We start from the raw sequence: 21,500 nt of genomic DNA on the forward strand, positions 1-21,500 counted from the left end.
AAAAATATAATTGTGCCAACATATTAATTTATTTAATTACAAAACAAAAATTTTATTTAAAAAAGTTTTTGAAATGGATGACCTGGACCAAATAAATAAGAAAAGCAGCCACTAAGTACCCAGCATATAGATGGGAACTCCTTCAATACTGTTTAAAAAAACATCCCAGGGTGATACCTCAAGAAGTTTGAGAAAATGCCAAGAGTACATTTCTGCAAAATGTTGGCAAAGTGTGGCAACTTTGAAGATGCTAAAATATAACAGTTTTGATTTATTTCAGATTTTTTTTAGTTACAACATAATTCCCATATTTCCATTTCTATTATTCCATAGTTGTGATGACTTTACTATTATTCTAAAATGTGAAAAAATGAAAAATAAAGAATGAGTAAGTGACCCTAAACTTTTGAACAGTAGTGTATATGCTGTATATCGGGAATTTATTCACACAAATGATTTATATAACCCTACTCAATGAAAATTACCCCATAGTACCACATAGCATCCAACCATAGTCATTTTTCTCAGTTTTTTCTGCGACCAAATGACCATGATGATACTTGAAGAATGATTACTCACCAAAGTAAAACATGCCAACTGTCAATTCTTTAAGACATTCTGACCCAAAGATATCACTCTCAGACATTTTAATGGAAGTCAATTGAGTTTGCTTGCTAGTTTGCTAGGGTATGTCTAAGTAGTTTCGATGATGATACCTGAAGTCTGATTGCTCACCCATGTTAAACAAGCCAATTGTCATTTCTCTAGGATATTCTGATCCAAAGATATCACTCTCAGCTATTCTGAATAAAAGTCAATGTGATTTGGTTGCTAGGGCGTGGCTAACTCGTTTTCAAGTGGATACATGAAGACTGATTGCTCACCCAAGTGAAATATCCAACTGTCATGTCTGTAGTCCATTCAGTTCCAAAGATATCCCTCTCAGCCATTTTTAATGGAAGTCAATAGCGCTGGTTGATAGGGTATGGCTAGCCAGTGACTAGAGAGAGATTCTTATTGGCTGATTACTGACCTGACTCAAAAGATCCAATCACCAAGTGTCAACAAAATTCTGTTCTGAAGATCCATTTTGAATGGAAGTCTAAGGGGTGGTTGCTAGGGTGTCGTAAATGGTTGCTAGGGTGTGGCTATGTCCTTTCCAAGATGATTCTTAAAGACTGATTGATAGCCCAAATGTAATGAGCCTGCCCCTATGTCTCTACGACATTCTGATTGGGAGATATGATCCCACAAAATTAATTGTCTTGTCATAATATCAAATAATTGTTTTCATGGGCAAGAGCCTTGCCATAGTATGCCTATGGGGCACTTTTGGGCTGGTTTTAAGGCAGCAATTTACAGTTTTCCATCAGAAACGGGGATAATGGAAAAAATAAACACAATTTAATTCCAGACATATGCAAAAATACATAAAAAATTGTGACAGTTAATCATGTTTGGCAATTTGACAAATATGTTTTAAATATTTTTTGAATTATTATCTATAATAATTTTGGAAATCACAGATTTATTTGCAAATTAATATTATAAAAGTCAGAAGACATTGTCAGTGTGCCCCGTTTCTTCAAACAAGTTTATATGCATTCATACACCTATGAAAGCCTTAGCCTTAAAATTATTTATTATCCTGTAGCTCCCTCTGGTGGACAACAATAGTATTACAGCCTTCATTGGTCAGATAAATGGCTGATTATTTAAAATTGGCTGATAGCCCCCATTCATCATAAATCCATGAGATTTAGTATGATTCCTCAGAATGTTCTGTTCCCCGTCTGTCGCTCACTTCGACGTTGTGTCGAAGAAGCGACACTAGGGGTCTCTCTTGAGAGCCTCGTACATGTCAACCAATGAAAAGGCCAATGAGAAATTGGCAGACAGAAAGGGAGGGAAATGTGTCTGTTCATTTAGAATTTTCCTTCAGAGCAGAGCGGTTGTGTGATCAGCGAGCTGCATTCAAAAGACCATTCACTTTATCTCTAAAAAGAGCATATGCTGTTGGATCTAAGGCGCATATCAGCGGCTTTCTCCTTCTCTGCACAGCAGTGCAGCTTTGCCCCTGGGTGCTTCGACAGCGCTTTTAAAAGAGAATATTTTCCTAAAAGAGTTCATTTCTTTAAATGAGCAATACACAGCGGTGTTGAAAGTCCTTTTCAGGATGCGTCTTTATAAAGATGCTCTACCGCCCCAGTGTAGTTCCTGGAAGAGGTTGAGTTCTCTCCGCTCCTCACGGTCACAGGCGCTGCCTCGTATGTCTGGGCTGCGATCACACCAAGGCAGCATTTGTGGATGTTTGTGTTCTCACTGCGAAAACCTTACCATGGCAACCGTGCAGTCACGGCTTCCTAAAAAGGAACGCCACTCAAGTCGCCCCCCGCATCTCTCCTTCTTCCCACGGGATTGTCAGTGTGCCCCGTTTCTTCAAACAAGTTTATATGCATTCAGACCTCTTCGCTCATCCGCTCTCAATACCCTCGATAGCGAAGCGGCCCACGGGTACTAGGTGGTCCCCCAGGTGGAAAGGGCGGTTGTGATCCACCTGGTGGGATCGCCCCATGGTACCCACATTCTCAATAAAAGAGCAATTTCCTCTTTCTCTGGGTCACCTGGCCCGCAAATTCCGTTCTCATGGCACCCCGGTGCCACACCTCAACAGTCCTGGCACACTGGACACGGACCCCCCACCTCCGGACCGACGACTGCTGCCCCGCGGCCGGCTGGTTCTGACGATGGGACCTCCTCAGTCACTAATCCACCCCCTGCCACGTGTGTGGAGCAAGACAAGTGCTTCGAGTCTTCTCTATGCACTTTTGCCTCCCGATGCCGCATTGCCTGCTCCGAATTGCCTGCTCTGCACCGCTACAAAGCCCCGCTGGATACGTCAAAAGAGATCGTCCCCTTTGTGCCCCTAGCACGGAGCTTGAATGCGTGGCATTCACTTCCAAACCCATCATGCTGACTGGCCAGGACGGCAACACCCTGCGTGCGGAAATCGCGACCCCTCTACTCAAAGACACGATAGAGCCTGTCCCTCCAACCGAGATGAAGAAGGGTTTCTACAGCCCTTCATCGTACCCAAGAAAGGCGGCGGCTTACGACCGATCTTGGACTTGCGAGTTTTCAACCGGGCCTTACACAAACTCCCGTTCAAAATGCTCACACAAAGACATATCTTAACTTGTGTCCGGCATCAAGATTGATTAGCAGCGGTAGACCTGAAGGATGCATACTTCCACGTCTCGATCTTGCCTCGACACCGACCCTTTCCACGGTTCTAGAGGCTGGGGGAGGCTGTCCCCCTCTACCATGAAGGTGTATGTTGCCGCTATTGCGGCCCACCACTATGCAGTAGATGGCAAGTCTTTGGGTAAGCTTGACTTGACTATCAGGTTCCTTAGAGGCGCCAGGATGTTGAACCCTTCCCGGCCAAGCCTGTTCCCCTCCTGAGATCTCTCAGTGGTCCTCTCGGTCCTTCAGAGATCCCCATTCGAGCCGCTAGAATCAGTCGAGCTCAAGGCCCTCTCCCTGAAGACGGCATTCCTGATCACACTCGCTTCCATCAAGAGGGTTGGGGACCTGCAAGCATTCTCTGTCAGCGACACCTTCCTGGAGTTCAGTCCGGCAGAAACTCATGTCATCCTAAGACCGTGACCGGGCTACGTGCCCAATGTTCCTACGACTCCCTTCAGAGACCAGGTAGTGAACCTGCAAGCGGATGAGGATGCGGACCCAGCCCTTTCATTGCTGTGTCCAGTGTGTGCCCTGTGTATTTATGTGGACCACATTCAGAGCTTTACACACTCTGAGCAGATCTTTGTCTGCTTTGGTGGACAATGAAAAGGGAACGCTGTCTCCAAACAAAGGCTTTCCCACTGGGTGGTTGACGCCATAGCATTGGCCTATCACACCCAGGCCGTGCCCACCTCCTTGAGGGTTTGAGCACACTCGACGAGAAGTGTGGCATCCTCGTGGGCACAGGCCAAGGGCACCTACCTAGCAGACATATGCAGAGCAGCGGTTTGGGCAACACCAATACCTTTACGAGATTTTACAACCTCAGGGTTGAGTCGGTTTCACCCCATGTTCTCTCAGGTCTGAGCCAGTAGAACTCTGTAACACGGAAACAACTGACCAGGTGTATTGCTTGCATCTAGCGCATTTTCCCCTCCACTGAGGCGATCTTGTGCAATCTCATCCCAGGAGACCCCAATAACTCAGCTCCCTGGATGACTCCTCCCTAGCCCTCTGGTCCACGAATTCAGCGGAGGAATTCCCCAACCAGAGCTACTATGGGATTAATACCCCCGTGTATTTTCCATGGTACGGTCCACTTACGAGCGAATTCGCATCTCCCTTGGGCAGTCCCCACTGCCCCTCGGTCAACGTGTTGGAGCAACTCCTCCCTCTCAGCAGGTAGGATCTACCACCGCAGCATTTTCCCACATGTGGCCTGAAAACCCATGTGATGCATTTCACCACTCTTTACCTCCCCTAGCCTGGGCAGGTGTGGTCTCCGCGGGGTCTTTTCCCCCTGAAAGAATAGGAGTTGGAAAAGAACGCATTCCCCGATGCGCGTATTAGCGTTAAGATGGACCCTCTACAGAGCAACTCTATAGAGAGAGAAGAGGCGCGGCTGGCACGGCTTGCTCCCATGCTTGGCACGTCGCCTTGTTCCCCCCATCGGGGTGTCGGGAACCAGAAGTTTATGATGATTTTATGGGACATTGAGGAAGGGTGCGTGCAGTCTGACGTGGCCTGTCGCTTTGGCACGCAACTGCCTGCCTGCACCTGCGTCAGCAGCGCACGTACACTGTTCAGCGCATGGCCTGATTAAATATGGACCCCTAGTGTCGCTTCGACACAACGTCGAAGTGAGCGGGAACTATTGTAATCTCCATTCCTTGATGGAGGGAACGAGACGTTGTGCCCTCCCGGCCACGACACTGAACCGAGCCACTGATTTGGCTGAACCTCAATCTCGGCTCTTCAGGGCAAAATCCTGAATGGACAGACGCATTTCCCTCCCTTTATACCAATATATCCGGGGGCGGGACATCAGAGATCTGTGAGGCTCTCAAGAGAGATCCCTAGTGTCACTTCAACACAACATCTTGTTCCCTCCATCAGGGAACGGAGGTTACAATAGTAACCTAGACGTTTTATATATTTACATAGTTTTGTCAAGTTACATATACAAGAATATTAGTCATAATGGGCCACAAAAGTCAAATATATCGGATTGTATCTTCTAGACAATTACATTTTGATTTTGATGTGCTCTGATGTGGATTAATTAGCATTAGTAATTAGTAATAGCGCCACCTTGTGGACGATTATCACAAAACCTCATTTTGACATGGTGTATGAATATCTAATTCAGATTTGTTGTTATAAGCTGCTGAAATTTGATTGGCTGCTGGCGGCCATGTTTTTTTATTGTCCCCTACAAGATGCACACCAATTTTCAACTACATTGATCATACGGTTGTGGAGTTATGAGCGTTTTTTTGTTGTTGTAGTGCCCGACTTTGCATCCATCCTCCGAATGTCCTGTTGTCTATGTGTATCAAGTTTAGTAAGATTTGGCCTTTTCGTTTGGTAGCTATTGGTCAATACGTACAAAATGGATGATGCCTGACCAATTTGTTGGATTTTGATAACTTTTTGTCAGAATAGGGCAAAAGTAGACAAACACTGACTTTTGTGCGAATTTCACATACGGCCTAAGAGTTTGAAAAAGAAGGTTTTCGAATTATGCAAATTAGCATAAACATTTCCATTTCCATAAAATCAGAGATATACATCTTGAGCCAAGGAATCCAATGATGAAAGACACTTGAGTGTGCGACAAACGGTTTAGGAGTTATTGGCCAAAGGGACTACCTTCCCTCAAAGTTTCAGCTCTCTACGACTTACTGTTTGGTCTGCATGATGAGTTTTAGAGCAGACTAATAATAATAATAATAATAATAATAATAATAATAATAACAACTATAGCTGTAAGCAGCAATTGTCATCAAGCCTTAAGTATACAAAACATTTTTTTATTTGTAAGTTGCTGATTTTTGTCTTGTGTTCAACGATCATGAAACAGGATAATTGTTATGGTTGTCATTTTTTTTTTACTGTTATAAAGCCACAAATCACCCAATCTCCAAAAAGGTTTTAGAAATGTGAATATTTATTTAGGAATTATAAGCTTTTGGATACACTTGGACAAACCCAAATGATAAATGCAACCCCTAAATAACTAAAGCTCAACTTTTCTTTGATAATTATTGATCTTAGATGTAGTTCACAAAAGCAGGTAACATTGGATAATATACAGTAATTTACACATAACTTATACAGCCATTTTAATGAAATGTGATTGGCTGCTGCAGCCATGTTTTTATATTTTTCGAACTGATATTATAGGATATGTTAGCCTTTGGCCTCTATAAAATGCATACCAATTTTCAACTTAATTGATCATATGGTTGCGGAGTTACGAGCGTTTATTTATTGTAGCTCTCCCTGAAGGCAAATTTTTTTCACGACTTTGCATGCATACTCAGAATATCCTGTTGTCTATGTATACCAAGATTCATAACATTTGGCCTTTTCATTTGGTAGATATGGATGATGCCTGACCAATTTGTTGGATTATATCTTCGCACAGCTTTGAGGAATCAAAATTCCATTGATAACTATTTGTCAGGAGGGTTCAAAATAGACACATCCCAATTTTTGTGAGAATTTGAAAAAGTTGCTTTTTTAGAAAATTAGAATAGTGTAAACATTTTATTAAATGCAATAAAACAAAGAGATGCATTTTGTAGGTCTTGCTGCAAGGAATTAGAGGAATTGCATTTTGAACCAATTGAAGTTTATTTATTGAACTTGTTGGATATCCTCCCAGTAATGCATTACAATAATCTAGTATTGAGGTCATGAAAGTGTGAATTTGTTTTTTGCCATCAGCAACAGACAGCACGTGTCGTAACTTTGCAATATTTATGAGGTGGAAGAATACTCTTCTACAAATATTGGAAATTTGATTTTCAAAGGACAGATTGGTAACAAATATAACACCAAAGTTCTTCGCTGTAGAAGACAACGTAACAGTACATCCATCGAGAGTCAAATTATATTTTAGCAGCTTATTTTTAGAGGATTTGGTCCAATAATTTGTACCTTGTTATGACTTTTACTTCCACTAGCTAGTCAAGTTTGATCATCGTCTTGGCGCTCTGCCAAGGCCCTCGAGGAGCCCTGGCGGGGCCGATCCGAGGACCTCACTAAACCATCCAATCGATAGTAGCGACGGGCGGTGTGTACAAAGGGTCAAGTGTGGACACCCTGCAGGATTTTTTCATCATTACAGCAGAAACAACATAAAATACTCTGTCATTTTGGGGCATACAGATAAGTTTAAGACATCATTAGAGACTATAAAGGGTCTACTTTTATTTGTGTATACTCACAATAACAACAAAACCTTGTGCTTTTGTAAAATAAAGAAAATAAAAAGGGTGAGCTTTCAGCAGTCTCTGTGTTCGCGAGCAAATATCTGAAACACGTCACAAAATGAACTGAAACTCCATGAATACTTAGCACACAAACATATGTCTAAAGAAAGCTTAATGTCACTTTAAAATAAAACAATTCAAATTTAAAACAAATATTCTCCTACAATGTAATCTGTATGAAACAAAGCAATGTACAATTTCCCCTGGCTCAGCTAATTATCCTTAATGTGATCACACCCACGGGCAGAGGGCGCCATTCATAAGGTAATGTGCTGAGACGATCAATGCAAATGGTAAATTGCCCCCGACTGTGCCTTAAAAACAACAGGTCTATTCACTTTTCTGCGCATTTAAAAGATAGCACGATACACACTAAGGAAACTCCTGGATAGTGACTTAAGAGTTAACATTTTCCTAAGAAGAAGAACTGGACTCCAATGAACGTTTGTGTTTTGAAGAGATATATATATATATATATATATATATATATATATATATATATATATATATATATATACAATTTCGGATGTGTAAGCCATTTCGTTTTAATTACATATTAGTTGACATGCTATTTTATATAAACATGTACATATTTTACTAGTGGGACTGTTTCCAGACTTGCCAGCCAGGATTCAGTGTATTGAAATTTTATAAATAGGCAAGTTTTAGTTAAGTGTAAATGTTGTTTTGTCTAAAGCAGGTATTTAAATAGTTTGCTATTTATATACATTTATATACATATAAATATGATATGTAACATGATGTAAAAAATAATATGAATGTTTAGATTATATTTTAACTAATGTTTATGCTGCCTCATTATCATCAATGAAGCTTGTGCTTGCAAATATCTGTTCAGGTGTTAAAGTGTCAAATCAGCATATTATAATGAGGGTGCTGAAAATTCAGCTTTGATCACAAATTGCATTTGACAATATATTCAAAAAGAAAACTGTTCTTTTAAATTGTAAAAAGAGTTCACAATATCAATGTTTATACTGTATTTTGATCAAATAAATGCAGCCTTGGTGAGCAGAAGAGACTTCATTTAAATGGTAGTGTAGGTCTAAAATTAAGTAATTATGTAAAGAAAACGTATAGTCAGATTACTTATTTTAACTTAAACTTGATTTTGATCATTAAGTCTCCTTACATTCATTCTCTTTCTGTCACATTCCTCATTGATAGGCCCTCTTTGTCTCCTCAGGTGTGAATTACAATAAATATTCATGATAGTTTACGCCTCCTCGCATTTGACCTTTCTAACACTAAAAGTGTCTTACAAAAGTTCAATTACTATACTGTTTTGTATGAATGAGTGATCAGGATGTTTTTCACATCATTTTGTAGCAAACACTCTAGGCTACAAGATCTAGTTCTCAAAAGTCTTATGGACAAATGTTTAGTATGTGTTATATGGCCTTATTTCAATAACTTGAAATGTTTTTTCAAAAACCATGCATAAACGTTATTTTCTCAAAAATACATACATGTTGCTCGCATATTAATTTAGCCCAGTTTGTGATGAATACAGTAAATCAGACTTCAGCCATTAATATGTTTTTAAACAACTGAAAAAAGCACATATGGCAAGGCATGTCAAAACTTAGGCCTAAAACACCCTAAGACCCCAGAGTGTTAATCAACGCGAGCTTATGACCTGTGCTTACTGGGAATTCCTCGTTGATGGAAAATAGTTGCAATCCCCAGTCCCGGTCATGAGTGGGGTTCAGCGGGGTGGACACACGCTGATCCACCCATTGTGGCATGCCGTGCAGCCCCGGACATCTAAGGGCATCCATCTCGTGTGGCTGAACGGCAATTGTCCCTCTAAGAAGTTGGACACCGACCGCACAGGGCTGCATAACTATTTAGCATGCTGGATTCTCGTTCGTTATCGGAATTAACCAGACAAATCACTCCATCTAAGAACAGCCATGCACCACCACCCACAGAAACGAGAAAGAGCTATCAATCTGTCAATCCTTTCCATTAATATTGATTCATATTAAGAAGAGGTTCTGATATTACAAGGAATAGCTCTTTTAAGAGCTTAGTTGGTATTGGATCAAACATACATGTTTTGTTAGCACTTCATGACCTATGACAGCGAAGGATTGAAGTTGCTTGTGAGGAAAATTACGAGACACTGTTTTCTGAGGTGCTGTGACATTTGATTGCATAGATCCACTTTTATTTCATATTTATTTTCAATTTTATCAGTTAAGAAATTTATGAAGTCAGTACTATTGTGCTGTGAATGAATATCTGGTTCAGTCGGTGCTTTATTCCTAACCAATTTAGCCACAGTACTGAAGGATTATTGTGGGTATTTTCTTAGAGTTTGTTCAAATATGCAGACCTGGCAGCTTTTAGTTCCTGTCTGTAGCTACAGACACTATCCATCATGCACTCAAAAATACCTCTAATTTTGTATTCTTACACTTGTGCTCTATTTTACGAGCTGCTCTCTTGAGAGCATGAGTGTTATCATTGTACAATGTGCGGGGCTTTTTTCTTGAATTTTCTTTAATCGAAGGGGGGAGACACTATCAAGAGTGCTAGAGAAGACTGTATTTATATTCTCTGTTATTACATCAAGTTCTTCTAGACTTTTTGACTTACTGAGTATGTGAAACAATGCTGGAAGATTATTAGTGAATCTATCTTTAGTGGTCGAAAGAATAGTTCTACCTGAACTGCGTGGTGTAGATTGAGTGACATTAGCTGATCACAGCAAACAAGAAATTAGGTAATGAACTGATACGTCATCGCTCTGTGGAAGAATTTCTATAGTATCAACATCAACTCCATAAGACAGAATTAAATCTAGCATATAGTTATGGTGATAAGTTGGTCCGGTCACATTTTGTCTGACTCAAATAGAGTTGAGAATAACGATAAATGCTAATCCCATTGTGTCATTTTCATTATCTATAACTATGTTTTCATCCAAGAATTTTTTGAGGAAAAAGTTAACGCACATTTAGCGATGGAAACGCACATTATTTTCATATTATTGCTAAAATGTCACAAATGTCAACATAATATTTTTCCGTTTAACTCAAGCGCATAAACTGTCGATACATGAAAAGTCACTAAAAACTGGTTTGGAAACAATTTTGTCGATAAAATTGGCATTAACGCAAACATTTTTGTCACATGACAGAGTTTGCCCCAATCATTAGCCTGTGTTAATCATGACGACAGTATTGAAAGCCAATTTATTGTACGTGATTATGGAATGATCTTTATGGCATATAGAGCCGATCTGCAAACGTGAAACTTCCAGGAGTGCCAACACCAATATCTCGTGCACATTGAACAATTGAATGGCCACTGTTTGCAATTAATTTAAATCGCAGTATCCATCCGTTTAGCTATTTATTAAAGTTTCTTTTCGACACCATTCAAAAAAAATTGTTGGCAGTCATGGCCCACAAAACATATAATTTCTGAGAGTTTTCAATTAAAAATAAATACACAATGCTAGGAGAAAAGGATCAGTGCTTTTTTTTTTTTAAACACACAGCACAATTCTATTAAATTATTGTTTAGTTTTACTTTTGAAAAAAATTATCTTTATTAAATCAAATAAATTTAATAAAAAAATATTTAAATTACCAAACGAAAAAAGCATTAAATAAAAAAAACTAATTACCAAATGAAAAAAATATATATATTTTTAGACCTATATATGCCTTTTCTTTACACAAACGTAAATGAGCTTTACCCTCTTCTGTAGACTAGAACAGTCTCAGAATGTTCTACAAGGCTATAAACTATCAGAACTATTTGTCCAATGCGGAGTTCACTTTCCGAAAACAAGCTTTTGAAAGTTTTTAAACATTTAAATACTTTAAATCTAACCATCTATACCTCGGATCACATTTACTGCTTCTTTCAAATAAAATGTATTTGCATTATGAAAGTAAAATACATTTTAGATGATAATCAAGTTCAGTTGGTCATTAAAAGTTGCTGGAGAAATATGTGGGACATAATGCAGTTGTGATGGCGATGCTTTTGATTAGATGATTGTTAAAAATATTGAATATCAGGAATGTATCATATGTAAACCCTGATATAACACTGCATAATTTTTTTTCTTTAATAGCTGTGCACACCGCATATACACATCGATTGATGGTCCTTATACTGAGACAGAAAGTTTCCCTCACTGCTTTTGCTGGCAGGTTGCCAGCTTGAACAGGGCCATGTCGATCCGCTTCGCAACATCAAGACCAATATAACGGTCATATCAGAAGGGCAACAACTCCCTTTTGATTGCAATTCCTCCTCTTCTGATTGATTTTATTTGTTAATTAAAATGACAGTAAGCTGACTAATTTCAATGAATTGTCTCAATAATCTCCCCATTTACCCAAACTTCAGAGGAAAAAAAATTAGGGACATCTGTGAGGCGGATTAGCGTTAAACACACATTTCTGAATGGAAACGGCTTCAGGGCAGATTTCTTCTGCGCTAAACCAAAACCTATGCGACAAAGTATTTTTTTAGGCATGACGTCATCACGCACACCATTTTTATCGATAAAAGGCCATTTGAATGGAAACGGGCAGAAGGTGGCAAATGTCGCAAATGTTTTTTTTTCATTTTTACTTTGTTGATAAAAAAAAAAGACCGAAAGGTGAATGGAAAATAGGCTACAGTGAATGTTGAAGTTACCAACAATTAAAACTCTATCTACATAAACTACTAGATGTGACAGAAAATGTGCTAATCCACCAAGGAAATCTTGAGTATGGCCCAGGGGATCTATGTAGCAAGTTCAAAAGACAAACTCTTAACCTGTCCTCAGATTAACACCAAAAAATTCACTGTAAATTATAGCAACACCTCCTCGACCCTTCAGATGAGGCTCATGTTTATAACAATAACCTGAGGGAGTAGATTCATTTAAACGAATATATTCATCCGGTTTAAGCCAGGTTTCAGTCAAACAGAACACATCCAAACTATGATCTGTAATAATTTAATTTACAATTAGTGTTTTGGTAAAAAGAGATCTAATATTTAGTAGCCTTACCTCCCTATGTTTATCTTAAAATGTTTTTTGTTTTTTCCCCCAAGTTTGACAAATTCTTTCTAAATTATTTAATCAGGGGTTTGGTTTGGTAGATTGGGGAGCAGACACAGTCTATATGTTGCAGTTTATGTGACCTGTGTGACATCTTAAGGCAGCTAGCAGACGTTCAGATTAACCAATTTGTCTGCTTCCTGACCTGGGCCCCAATTAGTCAAATACTTTCATTATTAAGAATATGAGCCAAATTTCTACAGAGGAGAATGGCACTTTCTCTGGGGAGATCTTTAGCAGGTCAGGTCTACCCCAAAAACTCTTCCAATTGTCTATAAATCCTATACTATTCTCCAGACACCACTCAGACATCCAGCCATTCAGTGACACTAATCTACTATAAACCTGGTCATTATGATAAGCAGGGAGAGGGGCCAGAGAATATTACAGTGTCTGGCATTGTTTTTAAAAGTTCACACACCTCTTTATCATTATCTTCAGTGATCTCCGACTGGCAAAGCCAGACATCGTTAGTGCCGACATGAATAACAATTTTAGAAAATATATGTTTAGCATTAGCCAGCACTAGGAAATGCATTTAATAATGGTGGCTGGAGTCTCTATTTCCACACTCCTTACAATAGAATCACCAATTATTAAGGATTTTTCAACATGATTCTCAGTGGGTGCATCATTGAGTGTGGAGAATCGATTGGAAACCCTAACAGGAATGAGAGAGTGGTGTTGCTTTGTTGAGCGTGTATGCGCTGAGACGTCACCCAAATGCCCTGCTGCGGGGGCTCTAGAGCAGGAACCAAAGTGTGTGTGTTGCTCGCTGTACTACCCACATCTGAAACGGTATCAACCGGCTCCTCTTTCTCAAGGGACTCCACTAGTGTTCAGATATGTGTATCTAACTCATTAACCTTCTTTGTCATCCAGACTAATTCCTTACATTTTCTCACATGTAAATCCCTCACTACTGACAGAAGAAGCTATAATCTTGTGGCAGGCAATGCAGGAAGAAATAATATTAGCGGATGCAATGACTTACCGCAATTGTTTTTTGTTTTTGTTATGGTTTTACTTGAGTGGCGAGGATTTGAGATCAATGTGGTTCGATGTGGATCCTGATCAGCAGATGTTTGAGATTGATGCAATAATCCGTGTAAAAACACAGTGGAGAAAACCCAAAGCACATGGTAAAATGGCAAATAATAAAACGATGAACGTATAAGAATAAGCAATGCTAATCAGGCTAGCAGGCTACAAACACCCGTGCTGTGTGCCGACAGCAACTGGAACGGGAAGTCCTGTAAGTGGGCATGATCAGCGGGTTAGCGTCCTCTTCTATGTCCCCTGCATCGAGGGCTGACTTTCAATGGATCGCAGCGAGTGACACACACGATACCCCAACCCATATTCAGGTCGTCTACGAGTCATTTAGCACCAGGTTCTCCACAAACGAACGGCTCTCCTTGCCGGGCCTTCGTGGGCCGCTATCCCGGGCCAATCAGCGCTCCGTGGCACTATGATATCGTTACGTTTAGGGGGGATTCTGACTTAGAGGAGTTCAGTCATAATCACACAGATGTTAGCTTTACACAAATTATTCTGTAAAAAAGTTTACATCCTCTTTGTTGTTAATATTGTGTGGTTCTTCCTTGATTATCAATGACGGTCTCTATCTTTGATGATAGTTTATTTGTTCTAAGCAGTGAAGCTGCCCACTGTTATTAAGGAAAATCCTGGAGGTTTTTTTATTCTCAGCATCTTCTGCGCAGTTTTTTTTTTACAAAAGGAGCAAACATTGATGCTCAAGAAGGCAACACACATACGAACCAAATGGCTGTAAACTTTTGAACAGGGTTGACGTGTAAATTATTATGTGAGATATGTGTAAATATTTGTTATGTAGTTTGTGAAGGGCAGAACTAATTAAAAAAATATTATTGTCATCTCTTCTATTTGTATAAATTGTAAAAGTGTAAAGTGTGAACTAGACATTGTGTGTGAGTGTGTACACACATGCATGCACGCACGCACACACACACACACACACACACACACACACACACACACACAAACACACAGTATATACTGTATATATAGTGCATCCAGAAAGTATTCACAGCGCTTCACTTTTTCCACATTTGTTATGTTACAGCCTTATTCCAAAATTGATTAAATTCATTATTTTCCTCAAAATTCTACCAACAATACCCCATAATGACAACGTGAAAGAACTTTCTTTGAAATTTACAAAATCACATGTACCTAAGTATTCACAGCCTTTGCTCAATACTTTGTTGAAGCACTTTTGGCACCAATTACAGCCTCAAGTCTTTTTGTGTATGATGCTACAAGCTTGGCACACCTATTTTTGGGCAGTTTCTCCCATTCTTCTTTACAGGTCCTCTCAAGCTCCATCAGGTTGGATGGGGAGCGTCGGTGCACAGCCATTTTTAGATCTCTCCAGAGATGTTGAAATGTTTCAAGGATATTCACAGAGTTGTACCGTAGCCACTCCTTTGTTATAAGGGCTGTGTGCTTAGGGTCGTTGTCCTGTTGAAAGATGAACCTTCACCCCAGTCTGAGGTCCAGAGTGCTCTAGAGCAGGTTTTCATCAAGGATGTCTCTGTACATTGCTGCATTCATCTTTCCCTCAATTCTGACAAGTCTCCCAGTTCCTGCTGCTGAAAAACATCCCCACAGCACGATGCTGCCCTAACCATGCTTCACTGTAGGGATGGTATTGGCCAGGTGATGAGCGGTGCCTAGTTTCCTCCAGACATGACGCTTGCCATTCAGGCCAATGTGTTTAATCTTTGATTCATCAGACTAGAAAATTTTGATTCTCATGGTCTGAGAGTCCTTCAGGTGCCTTTTGGCAAAATCCAGGTGGGCTGTCATTTGCCTTTTACTGAGGAGTGGCTTCCGTCTGGCAACTCTACCATACAGGCCTGATTGGTGGAGTGCTGCAGAGATGGTTGTTCTTCTGGAAGGTTCTCCTCTCTCCACAGAGAAATGCTGGAGCTCTGTCAGAGTGACTATCGGTTCTTTATCGGGCCCTTCTCCCCTGATCACTCAGTTTGGCCGGGTGGCCAGCTCTAGGAAGAGTCCTGGTGGTTCCAAACTTCTTACATTTACGGATGGAGGCGACTGTGCTCATTGGGACATTCAATGTTGCAGAAATTCTTCTGTACCTCGATACAATCATGTCTCGGAGGTCTACAGACAATTTCTTGGACTTCATGGCTTGGTTTGTGCTCTGACATAAACTGTTAACTGTGGGACCTTATATAGACAGGTGTGTGCCTTTCCAAATCATGTCCAATCAACTGAATTTACCACAAGTGGACTCCAATCAAGTTGTAGAAACATCTCAAGGATGATCAGTGGAAACAGTATGCACCTGAGCTCATTTTTGAGTGTCATGGCAAAGGCTGTGAATACTTAGGTACTTACGTTTTATATTTGTAATAAATTTGCAAAGATTTCAAACAAACTTCTTTCATGTTGTCATTATGGTGTATTGTTTGTAGAATTTTGAGGAAAATAATGAATTTAATCCATTTTGGAATAAGGCATTAACAAAATGTGGAAAACGTGAAGCGCTGGGAATACATTCCGGATGCACTCTAGATATATATATATATATATACATACATACATGTGTGTGTCAAATTATGCATCTTTCTGTAACACTTGGAAAAAAACATCCATTGATTTTTCACAAAAAGAATTACCTCTGAGGTAAATATTCCGTTTACAGACTCATCATCAATAGCATCTCCATCCACATTGTACTGTTCCCTGTTGTTGTCAGAGACCTGAACACACACACACACGAAGCCAGACACACAGATGAAACTGCACACTGCAAGCATTTGAAATAGATTAGCATTATTATAATAAAATAAAACCACAGAAGGAGTGCAATTACTGTATCAGATCACTGGCACCATTCATTGCTTTTCAACTATGTGTGCATATTTCTTTTGAGTCAATGCATATCAAATATCCCACTTGAAATAAGGTAGGACATGCTTTTGTTTTTTGTAGTTGAATGAAACTATGAAATTAACTTTTACATAAAGGGGCAGTATTTACTCCTGATTTGTTTTTTTACTTTTGAGTATATTTTTCCAACCATTTTGAATATAAATTGTGTCTCATCAGCTTATGTTCAAAACATCAATTTCATGAATTAATTAATACAAATTCACAATGTAGAGAATTTATTACCTCTTAACCTAAGAATGAAATCAACATCAGGTCATATTTGTATGCCATAATTTGTATTACTAGGACTATAATAGAATATCAAGATTTGTAGCAGATGTTACAAATACAAAAACAAATTAATTCATTATAAGGGAATTTTTATGCTCGTTCATTTTGACTTTAGGGGGCATTTTTACATTTTGGTGGTATTTTTGCCCCCATTAATTTCTGACCCTGCTATATGAAGGTTTTGTGCCAAATCAGAAACATTGTGATATAGCCTACAGTCAATCTGCAAGCTTTGATTTATTTCTTCAGCCAATCTACAGCTGCAAGAATGTGGCATTGAGCTTACCTGTGGCACTGATAGAAGATGAGACACCTCATTTGGTCCGGATTTTGCATGGTCTGAGCAAGCTCCATTTCCTGGAGTCACCTGTAAACATTTGCACAGTAGTAGTTGAGGGGGGTATGTTTATTTTAAAATACAGTTCGTTTCATCTTAATCTGTCTACAGGACATGTCTGACACTCCGAATCGAAATTAGCTGATAACCGGGAGTAATATGATCCGAAAACTTGTGATATCTGCTTTTGCCAAATTTTCTTTGAAATTAACCGCTCTAACTTGTTAACAAATCGGACTGAACGCTCAGGTCGCAACAGTTCACAAGTCAACAGTGCACTGTACTGAGAATCGCCTTTTCGGAGGTGACATACTGAGAAACGATGAGCTGGTGTCATTGAGCGTGAATGTGATTAAGGGACAAAATGTCTGTTTCTGGTGTACTTTGCTGAACAGTGGAAAGTATAACAAATATGACTTGATTGTATTACTGTTTTATCAATGTATGAAGATGATCCAGTCTACAGTTCTCGAGTCAACTGTACATGGGGTCGCTCACAGCAGTATGCGAGTCAGCAGCACAATGATATGAGAATCGCCACTTTAGGACATAATACTGAGAACTGCTGATCAGTGTGCAGCTGATGAGCATGCGTGAAGCGAGGACTTGTAGTCGAGAATTGTAAATTAATTTTACTATTGAGTATTGTGCATGCAAATTATATCTGGAATTGTGATGAGCAGAATCATGGTTTCTGTAAAAAAAAAGGGTGAGTTGATTAAGACTAGTTTAATCACTTTATATGCTTTAGACATTTGTAGAACATCTGCATTTGTATATTAGTGTCAGTATTGGTTTAGGAGAAACACTTTAATGTAGGATGTATTGAAAGATCACTGAATGAAATAGTCATAATATGTCAATATTATTATAACTTAAATAAAATGTAATAAATCAGCAATATGCACTTACATATGGCTCTAATTAATGTGCTTGAGCATTTTTTTCTATGACTCTGGAGTATTAGCGTTATATACAGTGACGTCATTATGCGACGATGTAAATTAACTGGTGAATAATTGTTTTTTTTAAACAGTTTATTGAAACGAACTGTCCGGAAAAGAATCTGACTTCCCATCAATAACATCTTCATCTTGTCATTCTATTCTTAAATTGTTTAGATAGATTGACAGATGGATAGAATACACCCATTCAGAGACAAATATTGCACTATGGTAGACTATAAAATATATCTTTTAACAACCATGAAAAAATATTTTTAAAATGAGTGCCATGTTACTATCATAGTACCAGTGTTATTAGCAGGGTTGGGGAGTAACGGAATACATGTAATGGGAATATGTATTTAAAATACAAAATCTAAGTAACTGTATTCCACTACAGTTACAATTAAAATCATTATTAATTAGAATAGTTACATTAAAAAATAATTTTGATTACTGAAGAGATTACTTTGAATTTTATTGTAATTTGTTTAATTTAATATTTAGTCCTATCAGATGTAAAAAATGTATACATATAAATTATGCGATCCAAAGTACATTTGACCAACGGTGAAACACCTTCTTATGATGTGTTACATTCATACGAGCAGACAGAGAAGTAAGTTTGAAGTTTGGAGCAGAAGAAATAGAAATAAACCTTGTGTAAATTGTCAGCTTTACGCTAAGCTAAAATGCTATTTCTAGCCATTTTACATACATATGTTAGCAGGCACGTTCATATTTCATATATCAAATTCATGTTGGATCATAATTCCTTTTTTACTAGTAAGACCTTTGATATTAGGGCAAAAATCGTATTCTTGATAATAATTTTTTTATTGTTTTCCTGTAAAAATATAAAAAAAAATCTTTAAAACAAGATCTATTTGATTGATCTTGTTTTAGAAACAGCACTGCATAAGATATTTATGTTTTTCAGAGAATGTATTTTTAACATGTGTATTTTGTCTTTTTATAGTCAAAACTAGGGCTGGGCGATAAAACGATATCGATATTTATCAGGATAAAGAAAATCCAGGATAAGCTTTTTCGATATTTACTGCATGTCACTACAACACAAGCAGTTTGGCTTTCTCAGGCTGCGTTTCCACTGGGGTGGACGAAATCCGCTCAAAGGTGCTCTCAGCGCGAGAGAGAGCTTGCTTCGCCCCGCTGCCAATCCTACGATCCACCTTGCGAGCATGACGCTCGGCTTTCATAGGAATGAACTGAAAATGCTCTCAGCTTCGCTCACAACGCGCCAGTGATAACGTAGGGTCAGACTGGATGAACTTGCTAATGCTAGCTGCCTTGCTAGCGATTAGGCTACATCGGACATAACAATGGTTGCGCCCTCTCATCATCTCTAGTGAAGAGCGCGACAGAACAACAGTGATGTGGACAACTGCTCTGATCTTTCTGCGCTGTAATCTTGAATATTGTCCTCTAGCACCAAACATGCATAATTTCTGCCCTGTCTCGCTCCGCACATGTTGCCTCTTTTCCCTGCACGTGTATACATGAAGCGCCACATGAGTTAACGTGGTTTCAAAGCACCTTTTAGACCATAACGTTTTTCCCTTCTAAATGTATCTTTATTAATCAGTATGTTATGAGACTTTAATAATAAACAAATCTATTTCATTTCTAATTTTGTGAAAATTAATTAGATGTCTGGAATGGATAAGGAAAGACTAAAATTACTAGTTGGTAGACTAGTCTCTCACTTTAAAGAAAATATACAAATGTTTTTTTTAAATAAAAAAAAAAAAACGTTTTCTAAATTCTCTCGGGACACCGCTGAACCCATATTCAGCATCATTCCACAGTCACAAGGGCTTCTATGCCCCATACTTGGGTATCTGAATCTAAAGAAATATATATATAAAAAAAAAAGAAAATTTAATGTAAAATATTCCAACAAATACTGGACTGCTGTCACTATGCTTCAGAACAAACAGATGATCTTTTAACATTCATTTTCAATTGATAAACTATAAAATATTTTAATATTTTGGTAAAAGATCCGCAGACCCCACTGCTTTGGCCGTCTCTGGACCCCCTATGCAGTTTTGTAGAGACTATTTTGACTGTTCGAATTTATTTTTTCTTATTTTCTTCCGTTAACTTTGAAATAAAAAAAAAGTGCAATTTGTAAATGTATATCGTGATAAATATCGATATCGCATAATATGAAAAAGATTATCGTGATAACAATTTTCGTCATATCGCCCAGCCGTAGTCAAAACAAATGGAAAACATTTTTGCCACTGCTGACAAAGTAATCCAAAGTATTTCGAATACTTTATTGACCTTGAGTAATCTAACGAAATATGTTACAAATTACATTTTACAGCATGTATTATGTAATCTGTAGTGGAATACATTTCAAAAGTAACCCTCCCAACCCTGGTTATTAGCACATGGGGTACCAAGGTACTACCATGTTTTTAGACATACAATGGTACAGTACATGGACATTATATTAAGCTAACCATTCATTACCACAGTAGATCAAACTACCCTAATATTTCCATGTCGTATGTTACCATCACAGTTGTACAATAGTACCATAACTGCAGGCTATTCTTTTTTTGTAGGTGATTAAAATTATATTTTAAAAGTTTTATCCCTCCACATACACAATATTGGCTATCTGAGTGAAACTGAAGCTCTCCTGAAAAGACAGGACGTGTGCGCACTTGCACAAACATCTACAGATCACGAGTTAACTAAACTAGTCCCTGGTCAGAAGACTAAAATAGAATGAAGCAACGAATAAAATAAAAAAATATCAAACAACTTGCCTCGATGCTTTGGTCAGTGGCGACGTTATTGTTGTAACATACAACAATAGTCTTTAACTCCAGCGCGTCGTCGCCCATAGTCACAATACTATTGCTCTGGTCTGCCTTTATTACCCGGAACTGAGGCATTTATAAGACGCGTTACGCAAGGGATTTCTCTAGGTTTGTTTTGTGTTAAGAGTGTTATGTTTGGTCGTTGATACATTTTAAAACAAATCAAGTAAAATCATAATTTGATTTTAAAGTTTTTTTTTTTTATCAATGTAGAAGAGGGTTGTTATGATATGCAAATGAAATTAAGTTTTAAAGTGCGTCACGTAGATTCACATTTCAGTTATAAGTTACGTTTTTAAAGTGTGTAAAGAAGCGAACTGAAAGTAAGAGTGACACTTTCTCAAAAAGAGCTGGAATGTGTTGCATGAGCGAAACTTGTTGTTGGAGTATTTCAATGTATTTGGTTAGATAGCCACGTCCCAGCTGTAAATTCCCATTTCTTTTTGACTGAATACAGGTGTGTCAAGTCGCATTCCAAAAGACTTGCTGCCA

The 21,500-nt window shown here is 38.6% G+C and overlaps 1 protein-coding gene across 1 annotated transcript in view; it reads right to left on the bottom strand.

The window, feature by feature from the left end:
• Nucleotides 1-21,062, bottom strand: part of LOC127631560 (TPA-induced transmembrane protein) — an 86,423-nt gene extending 65,361 nt beyond the window's left edge. Inside the window, exons 1-3 of the mRNA XM_052109725.1 lie at nt 20,955-21,062; nt 17,153-17,233; nt 16,320-16,403 (exon numbers count right to left, since the gene is read on the bottom strand). Of these exons, the coding sequence (XP_051965685.1) occupies nt 16,320-16,403; nt 17,153-17,233; nt 20,955-21,032 (243 nt within the window). The 5' untranslated portion in view covers nt 21,033-21,062. The remainder of the gene's footprint in view (nt 1-16,319; nt 16,404-17,152; nt 17,234-20,954) is intronic.
• Nucleotides 21,063-21,500: the final 438 nt, after the last annotated feature.

Source organism: Xyrauchen texanus, chromosome 38, assembly GCF_025860055.1.
Source record: "Xyrauchen texanus isolate HMW12.3.18 chromosome 38, RBS_HiC_50CHRs, whole genome shotgun sequence".
NCBI lineage: Eukaryota > Metazoa > Chordata > Actinopteri > Cypriniformes > Catostomidae > Xyrauchen > Xyrauchen texanus.